The sequence below is a fragment of the Periplaneta americana genome, chromosome 7, assembly GCF_040183065.1.
Source record: "Periplaneta americana isolate PAMFEO1 chromosome 7, P.americana_PAMFEO1_priV1, whole genome shotgun sequence".
Classification (NCBI taxonomy): Eukaryota; Metazoa; Arthropoda; class Insecta; order Blattodea; family Blattidae; genus Periplaneta; species Periplaneta americana.
Window position 1 is genome coordinate 77,206,864 of NC_091123.1, and position 27,236 is coordinate 77,234,099.

Here is a 27,236-nt window from a genome sequence, read left to right on the forward strand (position 1 = left end):
AAGGACGAACATTTACTAATATCCATTTTTGGAGACTGAAGTGCTTCCGATAATGAATTTGCAAGAACAAGAATATCGTCTAAACATACCAAATAAAATAAGGTGTCAAATTTTTCTAGCTGATGTAACAATTCAGTAACCTCCACAGCTTCCTTCTTTTTATTGCTGCCAGACAATTTTTAGGCCCAACCCAACACAGTTAAATTGGCTCTTGAAGAAATGAACGCATTTTTACTTCCTACCTTAATGCTATCAACTGTAACTATTGCTCTGGATCCATGGTTTAGTTTTAATGTTGAGTTTCTTAGTGAAACGTACAGCAGAGTTCGTATAGGTCAGTTTCTGTCAGATGCGTTTCCAATTCACTGTGGGCTAAAGCAAGGAGATGCACTATCACCTTTACTTTTTAACTTTGCTCTAGAGTATGCCATTAGGAAAGTCCAGGATAACAGAGAGAGTTTGGAATTGAACGGGTTACATCAGCTGCTTGTCTGCGGATGACGTGAATATGCTAGGAGAAAATTCACAAACGATTAGGGAAAACGCGGAAATTCTAGTTGAAGCAAGTAAAGCGATAGGGTTGGAAGTAAATCCCGAAAAGACTAAGTATATGATTATGTCTCGTGACCAGAATATTGTACGAAATGGAACTATAAAAATTGGAGATTTATCTTTCGAAGAGGTGGAAAAATTCAAATATCTTGGAGCAATAGTAACAAATATAAATGACACTCGGGAGGAAATTAAACACAGAATAAATATGGGAAATGCCTGTTATTATTCGGTTGAGAAGCTTTTGTCATCTAGTCTACTGTCAAAAAATCTGAAAGTTAGAATTTATAAAACAGTTATATTACCGGTTGTTCTGTATGGTTGTGAAACTTGGACTCTCACTTTGAGAGAGGAACAGAGATTAAGGGTGTTTGAGAATAAGGTGCTTAGGAAAATATTTGGGGCTAAGAGGGATGAAGTTACAGGAGAATGGAGAAAGTTACACAACACAGAACTGCACGCATTGTATTCTTCACCTGACATTATTAGGAACATAAAATCCAGACGTTTGAGATGGGCAGGACATGTAGCACGTATGGGCGAATCCAGAAATGCATACAGAGTGTTAGTTGGGAGGCCGGAGGGAAAAAGACCTTTGGGGAGGCCGAGACGTAGATGGGAAGATAATATTAAAATGGATTTGAGGGAGGTGGGACTGGATTAATCTTGCTCAAAATAGGGACCAATGGCGGGCTTATGTGAGGGCGGCAATGAACCTCCGGGTTCCTTAAAAGCCAGTAAGTAAGTAAGTATTTTCCATAAAAAACGCAAATATTCACATATTTTTTGGGTGGGCCTGGGCTACGCCACTGAATGTTAACATACGTCACCAAATACAACCATTATTGACGTCAACATAGCATTAACGTTTAGCGTACCACGAGGATGCGAACACTCTCTATTGTATTCTCGAGAACAGTTAAATAATAATAATAATTTCGTCCACACCTGTAGAGTAACGGCTAGCCCGTCTGGCTGCGAAACCAGGTGGCACGGGTTCGATTCCCGGTCGGGACAAGTTACCTCGTTGAGGTTTTTTCTGGGGTTTTCCCCTAACCCAATATGAGCAAATGGTGGGTAACTTTCGGTGTTGGACCCTGGACTCATTTCACCGGCATTATCACCTTCATCCTATTCAGACGCTAAATAACCAAAGGTGATAAAGCGTCGTAAAATAACCTACTAAAAAAATAAAATAATTTCAGTTCTCTAAAACAGTCGGCCTTCTTTGGTTTGTCTCTGTAGTATTTTGCAGCCACAAACAAGGCTTTTCCATCAGTGCATTAATGAATTTTATTTTACCGGTATTTTCTTTCGTCCACTCCACTACTTCGAACAACTTACAGCCAATACCAAGGATCGTAAAAAATGATCAAGAGGTGCTCCCGGTTACGCGCCACAAAATCGAAAGTTAGTTGCTATTGTAACATTCCTCACGTTTAGCACACCTGTTGTAATATTCCACACATTAGTTTAATTTCGTTTGCAGATATTGATATCCCTGCTACACCTGTAGTCTGTCATCTGGTGCAAATTGAGAGTCATCTAATGGAAGTGAAGTGAAAGTGTGTGGCGGGAGAGCAATATTGCGACTCTATTAATTACATTTCCTAAGTTGATTCTTTGTTATCTGCAATAATTATTGTGTCATTGTAATGATAATTGCATATGATATATTGTACAATAAAAATTGAAATGTGTCGCGGCTGTGATAAAAGCGTTCAAAATTGATTTTCAGCGCCACAATCCCAGTGATAAACGTGCAAATATTCGTTACAAATCCGTTGAAAGTGGCTGTAGGAAACTCTAGATCAGGCATGTCAAAACCCTGCACATTGTGCAGTCGCGCACATTGTGCACTGGTCTCTGTGCAACGTGCAGTTCCTATTCCCATACCTGGAGGGAGCCAATCGGCTTGGAGAGGAACGCGACAGGGCTGTACAGTACCTATAGTAGCAGATAGCTTTTGTTTCAGTAACACAGATCAGTACGGGTGCTCATTGAGCTGTGATTGTGAATGCGTTATGGAAAATAAAGTGAGGAGTCCACAGATATAACGAAGAAGAGGAATCACGAATCATATAACATAACTGTTATGATGTTTTCCTCAGCCAATAGTAATTATTTTAAAATGAAAGGCTTTCATCATATCATGTGGACCTAATAGTGATGTGAGAATTTAAATCATATTAGTAAAGTTCTCAAAATATGATATTCGCCAGCTCTTATTTCTTAATTAGTACTCTCACGGCAAGACAAACATGACAATGATGTTGTTTTGGAGTCTGTACTAACACAGCCATCAATGGTTAGACGACTTACAACTTTTATTTGATAAGCTGATAAGTGATGAGAATATAGTGAGTAATACATGTGAGGCTCTTGAGGTTGTAAGGGAAGGAAGAAAGCAACTATTTGTAAGGCGGAAAAATTTTCTCGAAAAATAATACATAATGGCGAATTTTCCACCTCACGTTACTATATTATCTTAATACACTTACGTTAATAAATCTTTAAACCTGACATAAAGAAAATGTCCTCGCTTCTCTGTTTGTGAAGTACTCTTTTAACTCAATTCAGTAACGCTCCCAATTTGCTGATACTTGCTCTCAACATTTTCCAAATAAACTATATATAAATTTAAATTCAAGCTTAATTTATCCAATTTATTAATAATAATGTGAATTTATATTAATATACAGCAAGGAAATAATTCCAGTGTAAAAGCCTCACAATGTCATATTGCATGTAATTGGGAGTAAAATATTTTCTTTCTTAGCATTTGTGCACCAATGGTCCCAATAATGCTTGAGGAACACTGAAAGAACATTACTTTGAAATAATCAGTACCTACTACGTAAAATGAAATATTGTGTTAGGTTTTTGTTGTTTCGAAATTACTGCAATATTTATATTTTCTTCAAATACTGTATACAAATCATGTAAATAAATTATTCTTTACAAACGACTGCATTGTGAATTGTAACTGAGTAAGTCTATTGTTTCTTGTGTTACAATTATTGTCAAATATAGACACTGACAATAATTGTGTTTTTTCCTTCTGCTAAGTATGTTTATAATGTCAAAATCTCAATTTAATTGAACACAAGAAGCTCAGAATAGATTCTTGTACACCCCTCCCGCTAAGAACTGGTAAGAGCAACACGTGAATGACGCAATCTGCACAGGCCGGCGTTCCGCGCACATACACTGCACTTTCAGTGTCTGATTTTTGACATGCCTGCGCTAAACGCAGGTAGCATCAGATAGAAAGAAGGGGATTTTATCTTTCAGTGGTGGTGTACAAAAATGTCATATTCTTCAGGTTTCACTAAACAGTACATAATTTACATAAACTGAGTATTTATGTTTAAAAACAATATTCCTTCATTTTATCTGACTTTTTACTGTGCCGCAAACGTCTAATGTCATTGTCGCAAACGGCTGTGATTGTTAGTAAATAGCCTAAGTTTTGGTCTGTTTAAGTGCGATCTTTCTTTAGATTTTACAATTTTTTTTTTAAATTTAGAAGAAAATTGTTCACAAAATGCAAACATAGCTGCTACGTTGGCAGCAAATAAGCAAAGGGATGGATATTTTGCTTTTAGAAGTAGACCTACTATTTCAAATTAATCTGATAATATGAGTTTTCAAGACGGCTTTTGTTATTAATTTATTTCAGTATTAAACACGGGTTTTCTACAATAAAATAATCGCTTCAATTTCGATCTTGAATTTAGTAAGTGCAATAATGTAACCTTATCTTAGCTGTCTCTACCTAATAATCCGTGGCGCTACAGCCCGCGAAGGGCCTAGACCGACCAGCCGGCTGCTGGCCTCACGCCCACATGCCGAAGCAGAGGTGGACGATCATCCAACCAGAATGGAGGTATCGTGTGGTTAGCTCGATGATCCCCCCAGCCGTTATAGCTGGTATTCGCAACCGGATTTCGCTACCTATCGTAGCTCCTCAAGTGCATCATGATGCTGGGTGGGCACCGGTCCCATACACTGGCCGAAATTTCATGAGAAAATTTCTTCCCCCATGAGGACTCGAACCAGCGCGCATTCCGTAACGCGAGTCCTAGGCGGGATGCCTTAGACCGCGACGCCACGGCGAGGGACAGCTGTCTCTAGTTAAGCCCTATTTATCACAGACAAATATATAGCTATTTATGGCTTAAAACAAAATTATAGCGCCAGTGTAATCAGTTCTACACATGAGCAAATAGTGGGCCTTTGAAGTTCATGTTTTTTTCAATTTAGGCCTAGTTTGTCGTTTGCTTAGATTAATATCACATATGTAATTGGGTAATATCAATGTGTTAAACCTTTATAAAGTTTGAAATAACTAGCGATTAAGATACAATAAATGTATACATTCATAGACTATTATTTATTTCACACTATGTTGGAGCAAGATTTCTAAAAAAAAATAGTCCCACAAGATCGGTACCGTACTTCTATAAAAAAAAATCTTTGAATTGAACACTGGTATTATTCACAAAGTGTGTTTCTAAATTCTGACATTGGCAAAGGGTATTCTTCCGTTTCTTATTTTAATATTTAGTGGTAGGCCTACATATAACGAAAAATACAGTACCACCAGTTGGTAATGCAACATAATTTTTAATAAACAATGACGTTATTCCTAAATCACTTCCCTGTAAAATCACATTCAAGGTATATAGAGAGTACACTCAGTTTAGTGTATACATCCTGCTTTAAACTACTACTTTCTGTTTCAGTGCTAACATCTAGCTTTCTCTTTTTTGGGGATAAAACCTCTATTCTACCCAGAGCTCTTTTCCTAATTTCTCTTTTAGTTTTTCTGGCATTTCTAGAATATCATTTACCTGTTCTGACGTGTTAAAGGTTACGAGTTGATCATCATTGGCTGGCTGCAGAGATTGGGGTGATACAAATAAGGATGGAATTGCCGTGGCTTTCAGTTGCTTTCTTGCTTTTGTCCCAAGAAGTTCTGCTCTCAAGTCCCTCACGTAATCCTCTTCTTGAAAATGGACACTGCACACTCTTGCTTGGTCCACATTAACGAAGTCTTTACGTTTGCGAGCGTTAACCCTTGCCGCACAGAGCGTTTTGTCTTTAGGAAAAGCGTGATAAATTACATCAGTGCCTTGAGTTTTTTTATTATAATTCTGACAAACAGCAACAGCACAATTTGGCATGTTTATAAATATATCACATACATAACAACACAAAAAAGGCGCAACACCACAGTTTTTGTTACCTAGCCTCCAACAATAAAAATACACGCAATTACTCGGGAAACGAAATAAAAATATTAAATTCTAATTATTATAATATACAAATATTAACTCTACTATAGCTTCTACTTTAATAACAAGGATATATAGAGAACTAATGAAACAGAGCCATCCATTTACGACATTTCTTCGAGTAACCTCTGCACATTTAATACCATCACATGCCTCTCGAGGCTAACGCATGCCTCCACAGCGACGTCATGCGCACAACGAAGAAACTCGAGGCCTTTGCGCATCTAGAATGAGCACCCCCTGTGTAAATGGCGTAAGGTGATATTGAATGCAAAATATTCGGATTTAATTGGCTATACGATTTTGCATAGAACATAGAGCCTACGAAGTGATACACACTTTCCATAATTTAGTCGGCACAGATGCATTATAGGAGCCAATCTCCTTATTGGTTGAATGGTATGAATGCTATTATCGATATGTATTGTCGTTATAATCGACATAAAGTATGTTGCCAACTTCTAAATCAACAGTCAGTTTTATATTGTTGACGTCTTGTAGCCTACTTCAAAATGGAAATAATGGCAGTAATAGTAAAATATATTTTCCCTGGACCAAAAATATATTGCAGACTGACTAAAATCACATCAGTAGTAACAAACTGTTTAAATTTTTTCTTTTTTTTTTTTTTTAATTTGGTAGCATTTAATGCTTATCGAATGCTAAAAACGCTAATCAAACCATAACTTCCGCTGACCTTTTTTTCGTATAATGTGTGATGGGTGGCCCCCATAATGCATCTGTTCCATTCTACATTTTTATAAAATTCTCCAGTTCCTAAAACTGTATAGTTTGTATTTCAAATTTGGAAGTGATGTATTAAGAAAAATCGTCCACACCTGTGGGTTCGGTCAGCGCGTCTGGCTGTGAAACCAGGTGGCCCGGGTTCGAATCTCGGTCGGGGCAAGTTACCTGGTTGAGGTTTTTCCCGGGGTTTTCCCTCAACCCAATATGAGCAAATGCTGAGTAACTTTCGGTGCTGGACCCCGGACTCGTTTCACCGGCATTATCACCTTCATATCATTCAGACGCTAAATAACCTAGATGTTGATACAGCGTCGTAAAATAACCCAATAAAATAAATAAAAAAAATTAAGAAAAATCTGGAGTTTAGCGGTTTTTTAAGCTTGTGCAGCGGTAAATGGAATTCTGAGTTGGCAACACTGTTAATAAGTCAACAGAGTCAACAATTCAACAATCTCCTGGTGGAATGCGGGAATAATCGTGTGAATATTGTCAATGCTCGTTGTTCTACGTTTCCCTTGGGTTGTAACATTTACCAAAGTAAAGAAAATTAGGAATAGTAAAAAAAATTCCAGGTTGGGAATATACCCAAAAATCATCCGGGAATATTCCCAAGTAAATTTCTTTCCGCGGGAATATTCCCACGTCCTAACACTATCTGCAACCTATTTCAATTGCGTTGGGCTCCCAATTTCCTCCGTCGCGTCAGACCGGCAGTAAACAACTCGTACCTGGACTGAACAAGAGAATAATATTATGTAGTCGTTGTACCTCTGTATGTTTCCAGCATGTTCAAGATATCTGTCGTGCAGCACTTATTCAGCTGAATTAGCAGACTACAGAATCAGTTCTAAGTGACGGATCGATGAACATTTTCTTGTGGCGTGAGTTTAATGTCGCGATTTGCATCATGCAATGACTTTCTTTGTAGTTCCCATTCAACAAAGAAGTCGTGGAAATTCAATACCTAGTAACATCTCTTTGTTTGCTTAGTAATTATTTTCATGCAAGATGATTCCCAAAGTTTAATCGGCAGTGATGTATCAGTTGATCTATGTGACCAATTTGTATTAAATAACTTAATTTTTATTTGAACACGGATTCAAATTGTAATTGTTAAAATTTTAACTTTAAGAAAAAAGTTCCGTTGGTAGAACGAAAGACTACTACCTGGAAGAGTCCGGGTTCAAACACAGATGGAATTTTTCATCAACTTCTAGCTCGATACATCAGTTCAGTCTCCTTAAATTGATACCGTATATTTTCATAATTAAAATCTGAAACTACTTCAGATTCACCTTCATAAAAATCAAAAGGAGTTCTATTATTTTCAGACCAATAAAAAGTAAACAAAACATCGTTATTTAAGTAAAATAAAAAAGTGGCAAAGTTATGTGTTATTGAGAGAGGCCTATTTAGTTGTTTAAGGAATTCGTTTTTGTTTATAAGTATTGTAACCTGCTGTAACCGGATCAGTTTAGAACTAAGAAAATCTTCAATGAAAATAATAAAATATGTACAGTAGTTGCAAAAAAAAAAACCGAACCGCAAAACCATTATAGACACAGTACGGAAACGGCTTGATGCCTTACTACAGACATGGCAAAATATAAGGATCCCCGAATTACCAGTTATTTCACCATCAATGAAAAAGTGCCGTCCACATCCCTGTTAAATTCATTATCTTTCCATCGCATCAATCCGAAAATGCTCATCCTGAATCTTCAGTTCATGCAGCATTTCTTGACAAAGAGATCCAGTTAGTGTTAGTATAATAAATCCCACTCAGCAGTTTCCATCGTATTTCCTATCACTTTGTTGACACGAACAATCAACAGCAGCAAACAGTGGATCATACACGAGTTGCAAATAGTGTTGTCATGTTTATTGTCACTCACGAGGGCAATGTAAATACATGCAGCTGCTTAAAAGACGGAAACCTTAATTGCATGTAGCGGTACACTCCAATTTATTACCTTATACTGTATTTCCAAGTTGGAGGAACTAGTACAAAGCATACAACAGTTTCCACGAAGCTTGCGGTTGCCTACATGCCACCAAACGTGAGAAAATCACCATAATGTGATATAATGACGTCATCAGCGGCGTGTATGGGCTTTCAGCACGCTAGCAGGCTGCGTTCTGATGGTTCTACTGAGAACGGTAACTAAGACGTACCACACACACAAAACCAGTGCTTGATCCTATCTCACTTTGCAACATCGCGCATGCTCAGTGAAGTGAATAACGTCACAAGTACTTAAGAGCTGTAATAATATTTTGGGCTCTTACTAATTGCACTTTAATTTTCATGCATTACCAATATGCAAACCCAGGTTTGGTGGGGAGACCTAGAATTCGATTTCAAACACAAACGCGGAATTTTCCTCTCTCCGTAATAACTCTATCGACCTACTACCAAACAGAACCAGTACTCACAATATTGATGTTTGTCATATACCGGGTGGTGCAAAAGTCACTTTACACCTTATATCATATTTATTTTCTGGGATAGTTACTTAAATGATTTCACTTTTTGTGTTAATTTCTTTTCTTCTGCATTAACGCATATTTGAAGTCCGAGTGCAACACTCTGACAACACACGGAGACACAGCTCAGTATTTCTGTCCAAAATTTCGGACGTGTCCTTAATGTAATTCTTCAGCTGTCCAATAGTCTCAGTTTTTCTTCTATTCTCTTGCAAGAAGTCTATTGTGGTGAGATCGGGTGAATGTGGTGGCATTTCACTGGCTGCACGCCGACGTATCACCCTAGATCATATATATCCAGATTGCTCGGCCTTATAGACTTTGACGGTAACAACGTTTGTCAAGTTTACTATGCTGCCATCTAGTTACATAAGGAGTCACATCATAACTCGCATTTCGACTGTACTGCCATCTCGTGTTCGTTTACGGCGAACGGATGGCGATCCTGGCGGTCGTTCTCTTCAAAGTGCTACCGATTTTGACATAGGGATGAGCAATCTGTTTTATATATATATATATAGATAGATAGATAGATAGATAGATAGACAGACAGACAGACAGACAGACAGACAGACAGACAGACAGACAGACAGACAGACAGACAGACAGATAGATAGGGTATCACTAAGGTTAAAAACTTGATCCAACCAAGTACACGTGAACATCTCTAACAAATTGGGGAGAAGCTTCATCGTGCTGGAAGGAGAGTTTATGAAAGCTGTCCACATGTATCTAGAGTGTTTGTACCAGATGTAAACAGACAGTAATACTAACCGCTACCAACAGTCTGCTACGCTCGGCGACAGTCTTCCGTTTGTTATGTTTGTCTTTTGTTTCGTTACCAGACAGCAAAACTTCGATTATCTACAAACATCAAAGTAAAGTTTTCTTTTGTTTCGTTACCAAAACTTCGATTACCTACGTTATCAACCTTGAAACTCTACTAATAAATTACTGGCGCCAAATGACATGCGTTATATTCATGACGTTACTATACTTATGTTTATTTTTAAGAGTGCAAAGTAACTTTTACGTCGTGATCTAACAAGCAAATATTCTCATAGGGTAAGTTAAAAAAAATGGTTCTTTCTTCCACCATTGTCAAAACAAGTGCTTATACAAATTTTGGCCACTCGAGCGCAATTACGAGGGCCGTCCAGAAAGTAAGTAACGCGGGGGTCGTTTGCAGAAAGAAAACACGATTTCATGAAATATTTATTGAAACAGATACAGCAATTGTTGTGCTATTTTTCAACATATTCCCCACCGGAATTGAGACATAGAATCAGCAGAGAGGTGCAGACGGTTGTCACACACTGGTTCCAATTTCAGGTGGCAGACTTCTACGTTAATCCCACGGTATAACAAATGTCTCAATTCAGATGGGGAATATGTTGAAAAATACCTTAAGAATTGCTGTATCTGTTGCAATAAATCTTTCCATTAAATTGTGTTTTCTTTCTGTAAACGGTCCCAGACAAACTTACTTTCTGGACGGCCCTCGTAATTGCGCTCGAGTGGCCAAAATTTTAGAAGCACTTGTTTTGACACTATAGGCTATTAACTTGCTGGAAGAAAATAAAATTAAGTTTTTATCTGCCCCCATGACAATGTTTGCTTCTAAGCTCTAAGCCAAGGTTCCCCTGTTAATTCTTTTTTTAATATTCTCGGTGCGATTAAGTTTGTGTTATTGTGCATGTCACTTGAAAACTCACTCAGTACAGTACATTTGATGCTGCCAGGGTGATTGTCATGGTCCCCCCCCCCCCAGTTGTAATGACTGAATCGTAGTACAGTGCATTAGCGTCAGATTTAATATTTCAGTAGGATTGAGGATTTGTAAGAAGTTTATGATTGAGGAGAATTTTTTATTCTATTTTGTCTGAACAAATAGGCCGATACATTGCCTGTTGAAAGTGCACTTCATTCGGCTGTAATTTATTATCGTTCATTTTATTAGAGTGAATCGGGGAAGATGCCTGACTTTTTCTTTGATTAAAATTTAAGATACTGTTCATTTAGTTTTGAATTTCATATTGAAATATCAAAGTCTGGAATATATTTTGAAACTATATTTTTGGTACTAAACAGAAAACATTAATTACCTTGTTTATATATACAGGTTTTCTTCTTGCCTGCACTGTAGGCATCTTTCCCCATTATTCGGGTAGCAACACAGTCATTGCACATATTTTATTGCCGTGTACAAGACTCGTGAAATCACTTCTTGCACACAATGAATTCAATCCAGTACATTTTTTGTCATTCTTTTTTTAGGCGGCGTTTAAGGGTACGGTAAGGAATTCCGTATGCTTGCGATGCTCTGAAGCAGTTCATACCCTCTGTTCTAACATGCTCCATCTCAAGTTGAACACTTTCCTCAATCCACTGACTTCTATCAGAGGATCTTACTAACTTAATGTTTACATATTCCCTGCAATAAAACAAAAAAATAAAACTCTTGCAACAAGTTGTCATCTTACCCCGAAAAAAGTGATCATCTTCCCAAGTATCGTCGACCTGGTTGGCGAGTTGGTATAGCGCTGTCCTTCTATGCCCAAGGTTGCGGGTTCGATCCCGGGCCAGGTCGATGGCATTTAAGTGTGCTTAAATGCGACAGGCTCATGTAAGTAGATTTACTGCCATGTAAAAGAACTCCTGCGGGACAAAAGTCCGGCACATCCGGCGACGCTGATATAACATCTACAGTTGCGAGCGTCGTTAAATAAAACGTAATTCATCATCATCTTCCCAAGTATCGGGCTAAGATGCCTAGTGTTGTGACGCAACCTAAAATGGCGGAACAAGGTCGTTAGTTGTAACAATACAAACTTTAGAACCTTTACTACAATATCCATTACAAAAGTTTGACAGTTATTACGAATTCAAGGATGTATTAAAATTTTAACATACCTTTGCAATTATTTTATATCAGAAAAATGAGCTTTTTCATGCATTTCTTCTTCTCACAACAAGAACACGTAGCAAAATGAGTTAGCTTTCTACTCTACAGACATTCAACTGTCTCAGTGATCATGAAGACATGCGCGTGGCGTTCTCTCTTGGAAGAATGTGAAACTACAAAGAAATAAGCATCTTCCCCAGATAATCATCTCCCCCCGATTCACTCTATACGAATTCCTTCCAGTGGTATCCATTTTAACTATTAAGTTACTTAAAGAAATTTAACGTTCAGCAACCAGAGAAATGTACTCGTATTTCGTTCTTGTACTTCTTAACCACACTGAAATAGTATGATAATAGGTTTGTTTCTGCAGCAGTTTCCAGCGATTCGAAACCGACATGAGCATGCGCACTTCAATTATACGCATAGTACATTCGATGTGTGCATGCTCATGACTGTTGCAAATTGTAGGAAATTGCTGCAGAAACAAATCTATTTTCTTTCCGATCAAAGTTTCTCAACTCCTTCCTACCTGTCAGCAAACTGCAACAACTACTAATGCTTATGAATGTAATTTGTCATATTTAATTTCTGAAATCACTTAATGAAGTTGTGTTGATGCATTGCAGATAATCCGCGAACGACTGCCTTCCCAGCCTTCGAGAGACGGCCTCGTGTGGAACTCAGCACCTGGCGCCCTGCTCACTCTTCCTCATTTCTCGGATACACTGCGCCACTATCCTTTCTACATGGACATGCTCGGTGCAGAGCCTGACAACCAGTTTACGGCTGTCATATATTCTCAGTTGGGAGGCCCTGCAATGAGCACGTCGCCTTTATATCGTCTTATCAGGAATGTTGCGCGTAGTATGTATGTAGCAAGAGTAAGTATTAAATCACTTAGATTGATATTTATTACAAGTTGGTGCTGATTTGTACCTTCCAATAACCACATAGTTCTATATAATGAATTTCAGTACATGCCTGTGTAGGGTAAATGTGCCTAATTCCGTCCTAATCCCGTGATAAAATTTGAATTGACTGCCATGGAATTTTGGTCTCTGACTTTTAAGTTTTTGAAATACCTAATAGATGCCAGGAGATGTTTTCTTTTCAATTCTATTGACTACCCGCCTTTTGAATAGAAGCAGTCGACTGCAGAAACTTTTGTTCAGTGAAAGATGGTTAACCAGTAAGTTTTTCTTTCTCTTGTGACCGCTCCTGAAGAAACATTCTGTATTAGAGGTAAGAATTAATATAGCATTATAAAAATTATATATTACTGTAGATTATAGTCAGCTAAATCAATGTGTATGATTATTTAAACATTATGAGAAAATAAAAATGCTACAGAAGCTTTCCCATTTTCGGATTTATTTTCATATTTCTTCTTCCTGACTCACTCGACCAGTGATGCCAACGTTGAATTGTGAAAATTAATGTCTATGAAAGAAAACAGTTCGTGGAAATAATAAATAGAAATAAGTTATAGAAAACATAAATTATAGTTATAATTATAATAAAATAATAGGTAGGGCATATATTTAACTTAATTACTGCTGTTGTTAGGAATATAAATAATGAGAAATAATTGTAATTCAATTTATTCAAATTTAATTTTGTATTGAATTTAACTTTCCGTTTATTTTTTTTATAATATATTAATATGTAATATGTATTCCTGTAGTTACACGAGTATTTTCTATGAAATTAGTCACTTAGGCCCTTTTTCTGTGTTGTAATTTCTTGCTTAATCCATATTAAAACAGTGTACCATAACTTTAATGTGTTTTTCCTAAATACACGTTTGTTTTCTGAGCAGTTAATGAGAATTATTTCAGTGTCACGGAATTAGGGTATCACTCTCTGAATTAGGAAACCACTATCACGGAATTTGGATCCCTGTCACGGATTTAGGAGCCACTGTATAACAACGAAGAATCATATATTATATACCAAGCTTGTGAAACTGTTGACACTGAATGTTGTAAAAACTGTAGCTAAAGGTCCAAATAACGTCATTTAGGTGTTATTTGAAAATTTTTATTACAATTTTGGCATAAATATAGACTTTATTAAATATGTCACGGAATTAGGCAACCTTACCCTACACTGTTAGGTTAGTTAGGTTAGGCTCCGTTACATTAAGTTACGTTCCGTTGGGATGGACTTGAGATCAGTGTTTAGATTGATACTAAAGGTGTTCTTTATACGCATTAGTGATAAATAGAGTCCTTATATATGGAGTATAGCTTGACGGCATCCAACACTACTTAGTTCAGGTCTGCTGTTCAGTGAACATACGAAAACAAAACAAAGCTAAGCGGTTGGAAATGAGTGCTCCAATAGACTAATTTGGTAGCGAGCACGTCATTTGGACAAAAGAATATGTATTTTATTAGAAAAAAGGAACAGTTCTTCATTTGAAACATCTACAGTGTCTACAGTCATTGTATTTGATTGCATTGCGACATACGAAGTAATTTCCTCGGTTGGTTAGACTAGTTTAAGTTAGATTAGGTTGCAACTCAGGTCAGTGCCTAGCGACGTGTGGTGAATACAGTCGCCTGGAATGATTTTGAGTTGGCTGGTTAGCGCGTGCTTTGTGTGAATTAAAATATTATTTAGTTGTATTATTGTTTTAGTGTATCGATAATTATTGTGTTTAAATTATATTACACGTATTATCTTCGTTGTCATCGGTGGAGTGTGTGGCTAGTGTGCATTTTATAGTTTCTGCGAGAGTTTCTAAACAAGTGATTTGTGCAATGTCGGAAGGAAGGAAAGGCAGGCGGAGAACAAAGAATATTGGACAAGATGCCTCGTTAAAGAGTCAAGCGAGAGAGAGGGTATGTGCTATGTAAGAGAGTATTTTGAGAGGGAGAAAGATAATGGCGGGCCTCTTTTACCTTTGGCGCAAGTCGTAATGAGAACTGCTGCTTGTGTTAAAATTAATAAGAGCGCTGTTATCGATATTGGAAAAGAAAAAAGCAGTGCAGATTTTTAATCATAAATATTTTTATAGTTTACAATTTTCTCAACGTCTTTTTAACAATATTACATTGAAGAATACCGACACTCGTAAAAGCAGAGGCTTCGTATTAAATTTAAACCTGTTTTTACAGTTTACAGTCCTTTTGACGCTTTTCTAACGGTATTGCATTGAAGAAGAATACTACTACTACTGCTGCTACTACTACTACTACTACTACTACTACTACTACTACTACTACTAATTATAATAAACTAATGAAAATAATAATATACACAAGTTTTAATGCCTAGTGTTCAACAAATTGGTTAGAAATGTATGTGTTCATGTCAGCTGTTCATTACTGCACTCTATCGGCAGCGCGCTCGTTTACACGAAAGATGGGCAACATGACAACACTGCTACCCTTTCTCTGTAAACTGTCAAGTCGGAAGTAGTTTTGGTCAAGGTATAGGCCGTGGTATTCACGTGCAATTTGTAAACATAGACACGGCAACACCGTCCCGTCCCGTTACCATGGTTACGCGTCTCTCGTGATTGGTTGATTTGAATGGTTGCCATGGTAACATGCTAAAGGCGCCATTTGTCAGGTCGGAAGTTGTTTTGGACAGACCATAGTACTAATGATATTCCAGCTTCATATATTGTAACATAGACGAGTACGTCAAGGATGCCCTTTATCACCTACTCTGTTCAACATCTACTTGGAGAATTTAGTGAAAAACTGTTTTCAGAACATGGGAGGAGTGATAGTAGGAGGATGAAGAATAAAGAGCATAAGATTTGTTGATGATATAACGTTGTTAGCAGAAGAGGAAATTATACTAAGGGATATGCTACTGGAGCTAAATGACAGCTGTGAGCAGTATGGAATGAAGATATGCAAACAAGGCGAAGACCATTGTCATAGGAAGAAAAGTAAAGAAGGTAAACTTGCGAATTCTGAATGAGATAGTAGAGCAAGTGGACAGCTTCAAATACTTGGGATGTACTATAAGCAGTAACATGAGCTGCTGCCAGAAAGTCAAAAGGAGAATAGAAATGGCAAAGGAATCTTTTAATAAAAAAGGAGCACCTTCTGCGGACCTCTGGAGAAAGAACTAAGGAAGAGACTAGTGAAGTGCTTTGTGTGAAGTGTAGCATTGTATGGAGGCAGAAACATGGACATTACGAAGAAGTGAAGAGAAGCGACTAGAAGCACTTGAAATGTGGATATGGAGAAGACTGGAGCGTGTGAAATGGACAGATGGAATAAGAAACGAAGCTGTATTGGAAAGAGTAGATGAAGAAAGAATTATGCTGAAACTGATCAAGAAGAGAAAAAGGAATTGGCTGGGTCACTAGCTGAAAAATAAACTGATGAATGCACTGGAAGGAATGGTGAACGAGAGAAGAGTTCGAGGCAAAATAAGATATCAAATAGTAGACGACATTAAGAATGGATCATATGCAGAGACTAAGAGGAAGGCAGAAAATAGGAAAGACTGTAGAATGCTAGGTAAAGTGAAAGACCTGCCCTTCGGCATGAATGAATGACTGTTGAAACATTAGAATGAATATTAACATCATTGTGCTGAAAGAAACCAATTCATACAATAATGAAACGTGGGTAACATTCAAACCTGTTCCATTCTTAACTTCATCTTTTTCTGGGATGTTCAATTCTTTCTGTTCTTTTGGTTTGTATTTAAGAAAGTCTTCTTTAAGAAAGTTATGTCTACATTTTTCATATATTATATACTCGTATCTCTCTCTCCCCCTCTCTCTCCATCTCTCTCTTACCCCTCCCCCTCTCCCCTCTCTTTCTTCCCCCCTGTTTTTTTTTCTTTATGCGAGGACACAAATTGTATTGCGATATATGCAACCAAAGAACTCATAAAATACCAACACTGTTCGTCATTATATTCATCACAATCCATCATTAAATTATTACCGTATACTGTATTTCTCTTTGCAATGAATCATTAGCCGAATGCTCGAGTGTCAAATGAATAATGTTACGAAAATTTCAACATCTGTGACTGTCGTCATGTTCTCAACAACGGCAATATGTTAAGTTTCGCTATTCTGAAGTCACTTACTTAGCAACGGATCGTTAACATGAAACACGGTAGTTTCATTGTAAACACTTATATAGGTGTATGGTATTCAGTAAAGAAAAAGAACAAGCATTAATAATGCAATACATAAATAATTAGCGAGTTCCGCAAAATACTAAAGAATCAATTATTCTCCCTAGTATACTTGTTTTTGTGACCTGTTCGTTGTGTTTCTGGGTTGAAATTTTGACCGCGAAATCAATTTGTGCTGTGATATTTACAGCCCAAATATTTTAAACTTACAAGCATTTTCTAGAATTAACTCACTGCGACTCACAGAACAAAAATCTGCGACGTTCGTCAGACGGGCCAGCTTGGACGGGCCCCAAACGAAGCATATATGTCTTGTAATGGCAACTTCGTAACACTTTGTGAATTTCTGTCTGTAGCGAATGCGACATTGCACTCTGCGCACCATGGCAGTTGAGCGCTAAAGTGATTCAAGTTGTGGGGCCCTTTGACGCGGGCCCAAGCTCACAATCTTTAGTGTCAGACAATCTTTGATGTTTTACTGACACACATTGCGTAATGCGACGAAATTTGCTGAAACAATTATGAAATCAGTACACTGTCCTGAACAAAATTTACGTATTTTAAATGCAAAAAAAAATTATGGGGAACGAAATATTGGTGGGACACGGCCCTGGTGGCCCTTAAGGACCGGCCGCCCATTTCCAATCATATTCACAACCTTTAAATAAGAACCAATTCGTTAAAAATCCAAATATCACGATAACGTCCATTCGAGAACATAAACTTTTCACGTAATTACAGGGTTCTTATGAATCTCCTTTTACTTTTTATATTGCAGCTTCCTCCATGAGAGCTGTGGTAACAATCCGATAAGATCTTGAACTGGTACACCTGGACGTGTGCCAGTAGTAGGGCCTATAGTGCAATAAATAAAAAATCTATTTGCACCAGTAGACCTAATTGGAGAGTTCTTACACTTAACTTTACTACAGAGGCTTCTTCTTCTTCTTCTTCTTCTTCTTCTTCTTCTTCTTCTTCTTCTTCTTTTTATCTCTATCATCTTTGTTGCAAGCTTTTGACCTATAAATCCAGTTAAAATTGTCGGAGACTTAAATAAGAACATTTTGGTATATTTCTGGATAGTATCCCAATCCTGCAGGACGATTTTCCTTAATAAATTTTACTAGAACGTACAGATACGGAATTAAATTTGCAGCGAATTTTGATGGGAATCCACCTGTATGTAAGCAACAATTTCGCACGACTGTCCACAAGTAGCATATATACAGGGGCTCTTGTTTATTGCACATGCGCAGTGTGTTGTGAGCGAAACTTACACAATAAGGGAGTTTCAAATTTTATTTCAGTATCTGTAAATGTGCGATTTAACTTTCTTCGCCAGAATAGCTCAAATACAATAAATAATATGGGTGATTTAGATGACGAAATTTTTCCACTTACCATTAATAGCTATCATTGCATTTAAATGTTGTCCGACATATCTTGTATATCACTTTCCATTTACGTTTTCGTGATTTTACCATTTGTTATTAACTTGTTATCTTGCATACTCTTCCTTTTCTTGACGAATTACTTACCTTTTAATATTTTATCACTAAGTTTTCTTAAGATTTTCGTCCACACCTGTGGAGTAACGGTTAGCGTGTCTGGCCGCGAAATCAGGTGGCCCGGGTTCGATTCCCGGTTGGGGCAAGTTACCTGGTTGAGGTTTTTTCCGGGGTTTTCCCTCAACCCAATACGAGCAAATGCTGGGTAACTTTCGGTGCTGGACCCCGGACTCATTTCACTGGCATTATCACCTTCATTTCATTCAGATGCTAAATAACCTGAGGTGTTGATACAGCGTCGTAAAATAACCTACTAAAATAAAAAATTAAGATTTTCATATAAGATATTGTCTTAATTACATCTTCCTTCAATTCTGCATTGTAAATCATAAAATAGAGCTTATGAATGATTCGAATTTATAAATCTTACTATGAAGAGACAATTTTTTTATTCCAGCATCTAGAAAAACCTAATTTGAAAATAATTTGTAAAATATAATATGTCACAGGGAAAAATAAGTTTGGAATGAATATAGAAACAGTGAATTCATGCCTAACAGAAAGTTCATTCATTCATTCATAGAGTTCTGCCCAAGGGTAAGTTTTTCACTGCAAACCCAGCATTCTCCAGTCTTTCCTATCTTCTGCCTTCCTCTTTGTCTCCTCATGTGATCCATACTAACAGGAAGTGAAAGGATATTATGTTGATGACGATTGCGGTGGTAATAATCATGATGATAACGATATTTTTGTAAAATTTATTAAATAGCTTCTTTTTTAAATACCTTATGAATGCATTCTAACTCTTAATCTGTCATATTTTCACTGACTGCCTCATCTGCGTAGAATATGTTGTAATTGTAATTGCTGACGATGTTTTCAATGTTTCAGATAGTGGTCGTGTGGTCTGGAGAAAAGCCTCCTCCACCCAGATCGCGATGGCCGTCACTGCCAAACTCAGTTCCGCTGAATATTCTTCAGCAACAACAGGTGCCATATGGTGGTGGTGGCATGCCTGCAGAGCAGCACTTGTCGTCTGCAGTGAACCAGCAGCAAGTGGGCCGTCCTGTTAGCAGTTCCTCTATATCACAACGCTTCTACCCACACCCGCTCATCCAAACAGCTGCTGTTCTTTCCCTTGATGAAGACTGCCTTCTTACCACTGATGAGGTTGATTTTGCCTTTGCTGTCTGGAAATCATTCCCAGATCGTATTGTTGGATATCCTGCTAGATCTCATTACTGGGATGATGCCAAGGTTTGTAACACTGTAAAATAGAGCTCATATAGATCTTATACGTGGATGAATATGTAATAGGATGCGAAACTTACTGAGTTTCCCGGAACACATACTAGAGGCGCTGTTGTAGAAATTGATCTTGCTGCTACCTGTTGGGAGGAGGGGCGTTATTACATCTAGCAGCGCACTAAGTAGCGAAAAGAGTAACTAATTACTCCATGCATTTAGCAGCGCACCTGGTGACGAAAATGTTAAACTGTGCAGAAAGTATTCCCTCCCACCCTCATCGATATTCAAAACTAACCCAATTTAAAATAAAACATTTACATTTTTATTCCTCACAGCATCTTCTACTGAAAATTCTTACCGGAGCCAACAGGAAGATAAAAGAAACGATTTATTTTACACTACCCAATTAAAATATAACCAGACAGAGACAAAAAATAAAGCAAAAGATTAGATAATTGGGATTGTATTCTTTGGGTATTTATTGTACAGCGCAATGGAAAAGTCTGCAAGAACTACTTAGATAGTTCAATTTATTATATTACTATTACTTTACAATACATTCAACAACACTATTTTTACAACGTCCATAAACATCACTGTTTATACACACACGTAGTATCACTTCATGTTCATTTATTAACAAGTTTCTGTCTGCCATCTTGTCTCCTCGAACAATATCTCGAATGGCTAAATAGAGATCTCTGGGTAATGTACCCAACACGTAGTTCTAATGTTCACCACCTACGACGTTGGGCGCTGATCATCTTATTTCAGCCCCCCGCTGCCAGATGGTGCTGACCGCAGTTTCGCATCCTATTATATATTTATCCATGTCTTATATTTTATAGGAGAGGAGATAGGAAAAGGTTGCAATGCTTTTTAATACACGGCGAAGATAAGGAACAATAAAACAAAGATATTCACGCAATGATCACTATTCTGTGAATCCTCTGATACTTTTTATCTGTCTCCTATTGTTCAATGGTATCTTGTATTTATAGGTTAAAATTACTGTGGAAATGCTATTGCTAACTCTAATGTAATTATTAAAAATAATTGTTTCAGGGTTCATGGGGTTATACCTCCAAATGGACCAATGATTACTCAATTGTGCTAACTGGCGCAGCATTTTATCACCGTTATTACAACTTTCTATATACTCATTGGCTCAGCCCTCTTCTACACAAGACAGTGGAGCAGTCTCAAAACTGTGAGGATATTCTCATGAACTTCTTGGTATCACATGTTACCCGTCGCCCTCCAATCAAAGTGACACAAAGGAAACAGTACAAGGAGCAGCCTCCAGGTGGTGCCAGGTTTGTATTCATACTGTAATGAATTTTATTTTCATTGTTTAGAACAGTGACTTCCAAACTTTTATACCTTCTGCTCCCAAAATACATTATAAATTTAAAACATCCCTTTTCCTCATCACATTCAGTCAGATCTATTTATTTTCAGCCTTTGAAACTACTGAACTAAAAGCAATGTGCTGTCGTATACAGTTGAAATTTTGTTGCCTCAAGATTCGAAATTTTTTCAACACAGGTTGTCACGTGTATTATGGATGATTTGGGTATAATTTAACAGTAATAGCAGTAAAATTTAATAAAACACAATCTAATTTATAGTCCTCAAAAAGACTTTTAACTCACATTACTTGGCAAGATAAATTTTGCTACACTGTCTTCGAGAATATGTTGCCAATTTATCTCTGCCAGATGACATTTTATATGAAAAATCCCCGTGAATTTCTCAATGTGTCAATACTATACTTGCTACGTTTCTAGCTTGCACTTTCCTCTTGCCTATTTTCCTGTTTCATCAGTTCAAAGATTGGAAACTAGTATCAGTGGCAGCTTTTGACCTTAGGACCATGGGGGACACAAAAGAGAAGATATTAAAAAGAAAAGTAATAATCAGGAGATAAAAAACGCACTATAACTTCTGGTTTTGTGGGGCCGAATTCCTTTGTTAAAAGTTTGTCCGCCTAGCATAAAACTTTACTTCGTAAATATTTTACTTCATTCATTTTGAACCACAACATTTATCAGCAATCACTTTGAAACTAGATTTTAGCTCATAACTGATTCAAATAAAACCACATTGTTAGGTCGCTTGATTCATATAAATGATCATTCATGTTAATTAAAACTGATATCACTTTGTCACTTAATAATAAGACTCGATTTCACTCAGAGTATCTTACAAAGAAACTGGCTAAGAAAAAATATGCAATAATCTTCGCTTTCTTAAATTGGCAGTAAATCTTTATTTATGACCAGGACTGAACTAAAACTTTGGGATTTCTTTTTGCATTTCTGCTTTCAAATACAGTGAAACCCCGATAATAATACACGCCCATTTGTTACGCTATCTCACATTATACACTCTTTTCATCCGGTCCCTTGATATCCCTATATAAAACCATGTAAAATCCACCGCTTAATACGCTCATCATCCTGTTTAATTCACGCTTTCATCTCCTGAAAATTCTAAAATATCGTACTTTAAAGGATACTAGAAAAATTTTCCTGGACTTCTACATTTACTGCTAGTGCCCGCATATTCAAGGATTTGTAGAAGTCTTTGTTTGGTGAATACAATGGAATGAAATGCGACCCTTGAATACCTTCAAGACTGCTGTATTCAGAGCCTGTCCTGCTTGCTGGCAGTTTTAAATCGCATTGTCAGTGAAGACTTGACAAAGAGGAAGTGGAAACAGTAGACATTCCAAATCCTTCTTGCAACGAAGCCCTTGCCACAGTGTCTGTGATTCGTAGATTCTTTCATGTTTTTAGTGGTCAAATTACTGATGTCACTTCCGATTTAAATCGTGTCGAAAATGCAATTATCTATAGCACTGGATCAAGTGCAAGACAGAAAACAATTTTTTACTTTTTTAATAAAGGGACACTTTAATTAATAAGACAGTGTATTTGTTCTGACATTTTCTGAAAGGAAAAAGAATAAAATATCATTTTATCCTGCATAATTACATTATTTAATCCTTAAATTTCTTCAACAAATGTTAATGCTGATTCATACCTATGTGTTAAAATTTAAAAAATCCAAAAATGACCCACTCTCGCTAATATGCGTCTCGTTTAATATGCTATTTTTATGCCGTTCCTCGAAAAGCTTCTTACCGAGCTTTCACTGTATTTTATGAAATATTTATTCCCGCTGTTCAATTGTGGGGTCTGCTAGAGGATTTACATACTAGGGTAATTATTCATTTTGACACTGTAACATAGTGGCGCCATTGGATGGCAAATGTGGTACTTTTTGAAGTTTCAGTTTTTTTCAATTTCTTAGTCACAACACTTCTGTGATCAAAGACCACCATTAAGTAAGAAATATCTCTTCTTGCTCCTCGCCACCTGCACCAACCCTGAGACGAGTATTCATTGTAAAACAGTATGGCACAAGAAATCCGCAGTGGAAATGTGACCAGCCCAATTTTACCACATTGTTCAAGTGCCAGTAATGAATCGAGAGTAAAGGAAAGAAGGTGCGAATGAAACAATTCAAAACTAAATAAGATCTGGTCAGTTTCATTTACAACAGAAAAAAGCACATGACCATATGACCTTATGAAGCTGCTACTGGCTAGTAGAGTTATGGTACGTGTTTGGACCTAATAAATGCAGATTCAATTCTGACAGAGTGGTGAACTTTTTAGGCAGAAAAAATTCTTAATTTGGCTTTCGTTGGATGAGGAAGTAAAGTCGTTGACCTCAGATAGAGGATGACCGAAGGAAAGAGTGCAAGCCTCTGTTGTAATTCTTCTCTCGTGTAGTACAGTGAGGTCTGTAAGGAATGCTAACAGTCAATATGTAAATCTCTAAAGCTGAAGTCTGTCTCGGTAGCGTAGTTGGTATAGTGCTGGCCTTCTGTGCTCGAGGTTGCGGGTTCGATCCCAGTCCAGGTCGATGTCATTTAAGTGTGCTTAAATGCACAGGCTCATGTCAGTAGATTAAAGGTAAGCGTTCACTACATCATATTGCACTCATCGGACGAATCGCATGGATCGGAAAAAGGTAATCTTTACTGTAATTGTTATGTAACCGCATTCACTACATCATATCACACGCATCGGCTCTCGGCAAATCCGTCCACATTTCTTGGATGAGCAACTTTTTCAATCCGTGCGATCATGGTCTTCTTTAATAAATCAGTTTTAATTGATCAACTGTTACTATTATGTTGTGCCATGTTCAGTGTCGCGCCAAAATGGCAGACGGAAAACTTATTTTTCTTGTAGAAAACTGCGAAGAATTATATAATTTGAGGCATTCCCATTATAGTAATCAAGTTGTTTCTTACATATATATTATGTAACCAATATCTCTTTCGTATCTTCGTCTTCAATTAAGAAGCATGAAACAATTACAAATTCTTATTCGTTAACACTCATGAATAATAGACCTAACCTCAAAACTCCTCTATTTTCAGCAATGTCAATACCGTACGTCATATGTTTTAAACAGCTGATACAGAATCTGATGAGACAATGTGGTAGAGCCATTACAGTGAATGCACTTCACTTAAAATATCCGTTGTGTGCGATTCGTACAAGTAGTATGATATGATGTAGTGAACACTTACCTTTAGTGGCATGTAAAAGAATTCCTGCTGGACAAAATTCTGGCACACCAGCAATGCTGATATAATCTCTGCAGTTGCGAGCATCATTAAATAAACCATATTTTTTTAATTTTCTAAAGCTGAATACTGGAATGAATGTGGTCTACAGCCAAAAAAACTATAATTTTGTGTTTTATTTCTAATTGTAATAACTTTTTTTTTTGCTTCATTAAAAATTGTTACTCTTTCTGGTGTTTTTAAATGAACTGAGATCACTGTGTCTTTTATTAAAAAGTATTAAATTAATATGTTTTAATTATTATTGTTGTTGTTGCACTAGGTCTCCATGGAATGATCCAGATCACTTCATCCAGCGACAGACTTGTCTCAACACGTTTGCAGCAGTGTTTGGTTACATGCCTCTCCTCCGTTCCAATATGCGCTTGGACCCTGTGCTTTTCAAGGATCCTGTATCCAACTTGAGAAAGAAATACAGGCAAATTGAACTGGTTGGAAGCTAGTATACGTAGCATGGTATTCTAATACAAAAGCCTGTCATGACATTGTCCCGAGCTCTCATGAACTTTGTGCAGAACCAGTAAATAAATTGTAAGTTGTTATTGTAATGTTAAAAAAAGACTAGATGAAAGTGGTAAAAGTGGAATGCATTTTAAATGTTTAATGTTTTGTGGTCCAAAATTAATATCAGTGAGTACTTTTGTAAACCAGTTTTAATTTCTACTTTTTTGAGAAATTGGAAGCAATTTAGGGAAACTTTTATGAACATTTTAATTATATTTATATTAAGCTAATTTAATCTTAAAAATATTTCATTGCTATATCAAATATCACAGTAACACTTCTAATCAGCATTTACTTACTTTAAAACTACAATATTGCTTTTACTGTAGCTGTTTTAAACCACTAGCATTGAGATTCTCTATTCATCTGTTAGCCCTTCCATCACCAGTAATCATGATGGGAAATGCAGAACAATAAAAGCAATATTGCTCAACATAATCTTTGAAATGCTGTATGATGATGGTATATCTTTACACTTTTTTATGTTTGTTGTTGTCATCGACATTACATAACACAAATAAGCCGCATTTCAAGTAATGGACATCAAAGCCCTGATTTGTAACTTGTTGGGTCACGCTATTTTAGAGTTGCGAATTTTTAGATTTTAACTTTTGTGAACTTGAACACACAGAGGCAACTACTTACTGAATATTTCTTGACAGATGTGTCACTGTATGCAGCTAATGTTTTACTTTCTAACTTTCTTTCTTGTTTATTTTAATGTAAGAGAGAACACATATTTTATAAAATAATATTTCCATTATTTATACGGAGTGATTTACGAAGTTATACTAAACTTAAGTACCTTATTCTTGAAGTAATTTTGAGTAAGACAAGTTCATATGGACCTGGGTCAGATTCTTAATAACTACAGTGCTATAACAGTTAGAATCTTAAAACAAAAAGTAATCATGTTAACTGTGGAATAAAAGATAAAGATATAGAAACACATATGTTTATACATTGCTCAAAATAATTAGGGGACCACACTATCTTTCTTTCATTTTTTTTCTTTCTTACTTGATATTTCTTTTCTGCATATTTTTCTACTGTCTTAACTATCTTATTCATTTCTTCCTAATAGTCTTTATTTCATCAGTTCTGACATCTTCATTATTTTCGAAGTGGTCCCTCAATTTATTAGCAGTACAACCTTGATTATCCATTTTAATGGATGGGACATAGTGAATGGTTAATCGGAAAAAAATATAAATAAATTAACTTTTATTTCGCAGAGTTTGCTCTCCCTACATCAGACATTTTCATTTAATTTCATGTATTGTATTCCATAGATCTTACATCAATGTTTAGCTTTAAGACAGACATGGACATTTCTTGTCTAGATGTGTGAACTCTACCCCTTCCATTAATCCTTAACTGAACAAAGGTGAGCACTGAACATTTGATTGGTGGAAGGCAAGCCGCGCCAGTATTGTTTCTCGCTGTGTGTGTAGTTACAAATGGCGTACTAAGTGTATGAAAATGTGCTTGCATTATTATTTCAATTGTGAATGGGAGGAGATACGTATTTTTTTTTTTGTTAAGTGTATGGAAGGGAACTCTAGAATATGCCATTAAAAAAGTCCCGGAAAACAGAGAGGGGTTCACCACTCTGGAGTAACGGTTAGTTTGCCTGACCGTGAAACGAGCTGGCACAGATTCAAATTCTGGTTGGGACAAGTTACCTAGTTGAGGTTTTTTTCCGGGATTTTTCCTCATCCCATTAAGAGCAAATGCTGGGTGACTTTCGGTGCTGGACCCTGAACTGATTTCATCAGCACTATCACCATCATATCGTTTAGACACTAGATAACCACAGCAGTTGATAAATCGTCCACTAAACCCACTAAAAAAATAGAGTAGGTTTGGAATTGAATGGGTTACGTCAGCTGCTTGTTTATGTGGATGACGTGAATATGTTTGGAGAAAGTCCACAACCCATTAGGGAAAATACGGGAATTTTACTTGAAGCAAGTAAGGAGATAGGTTAGGAAATAAATCCCGAAAAAATAAAGTATATGATTACGTCTCGAGATCAGAACATAGTACAAAATGGAAATACAAAAAATGGAAATTTATCCTTTGAAAAAGTGGGAAAATTCAAATATCTTGGCACAACAGTAATAAATATAAATGGTACTCGAGAGGAAATTAAACGCAGAATAAATATGGGAATGTCTGCTACTATTCAGT

At 36.8% G+C, this 27,236-nt stretch overlaps 1 protein-coding gene across 1 annotated transcript in view; it reads left to right on the top strand.

The window, feature by feature from the left end:
• ttv (exostosin glycosyltransferase 1 ttv) overlaps positions 1-26,636 on the top strand; it is a 188,702-nt gene extending 162,066 nt beyond the window's left edge. Inside the window, exons 3-6 of the mRNA XM_069830916.1 lie at positions 12,621-12,875; positions 19,515-19,880; positions 20,937-21,187; positions 24,802-26,636. Of these exons, the coding sequence (XP_069687017.1) occupies positions 12,621-12,875; positions 19,515-19,880; positions 20,937-21,187; positions 24,802-24,982 (1,053 nt within the window). The 3' untranslated portion in view covers positions 24,983-26,636. The remainder of the gene's footprint in view (positions 1-12,620; positions 12,876-19,514; positions 19,881-20,936; positions 21,188-24,801) is intronic.
• Positions 26,637-27,236: the final 600 nt, after the last annotated feature.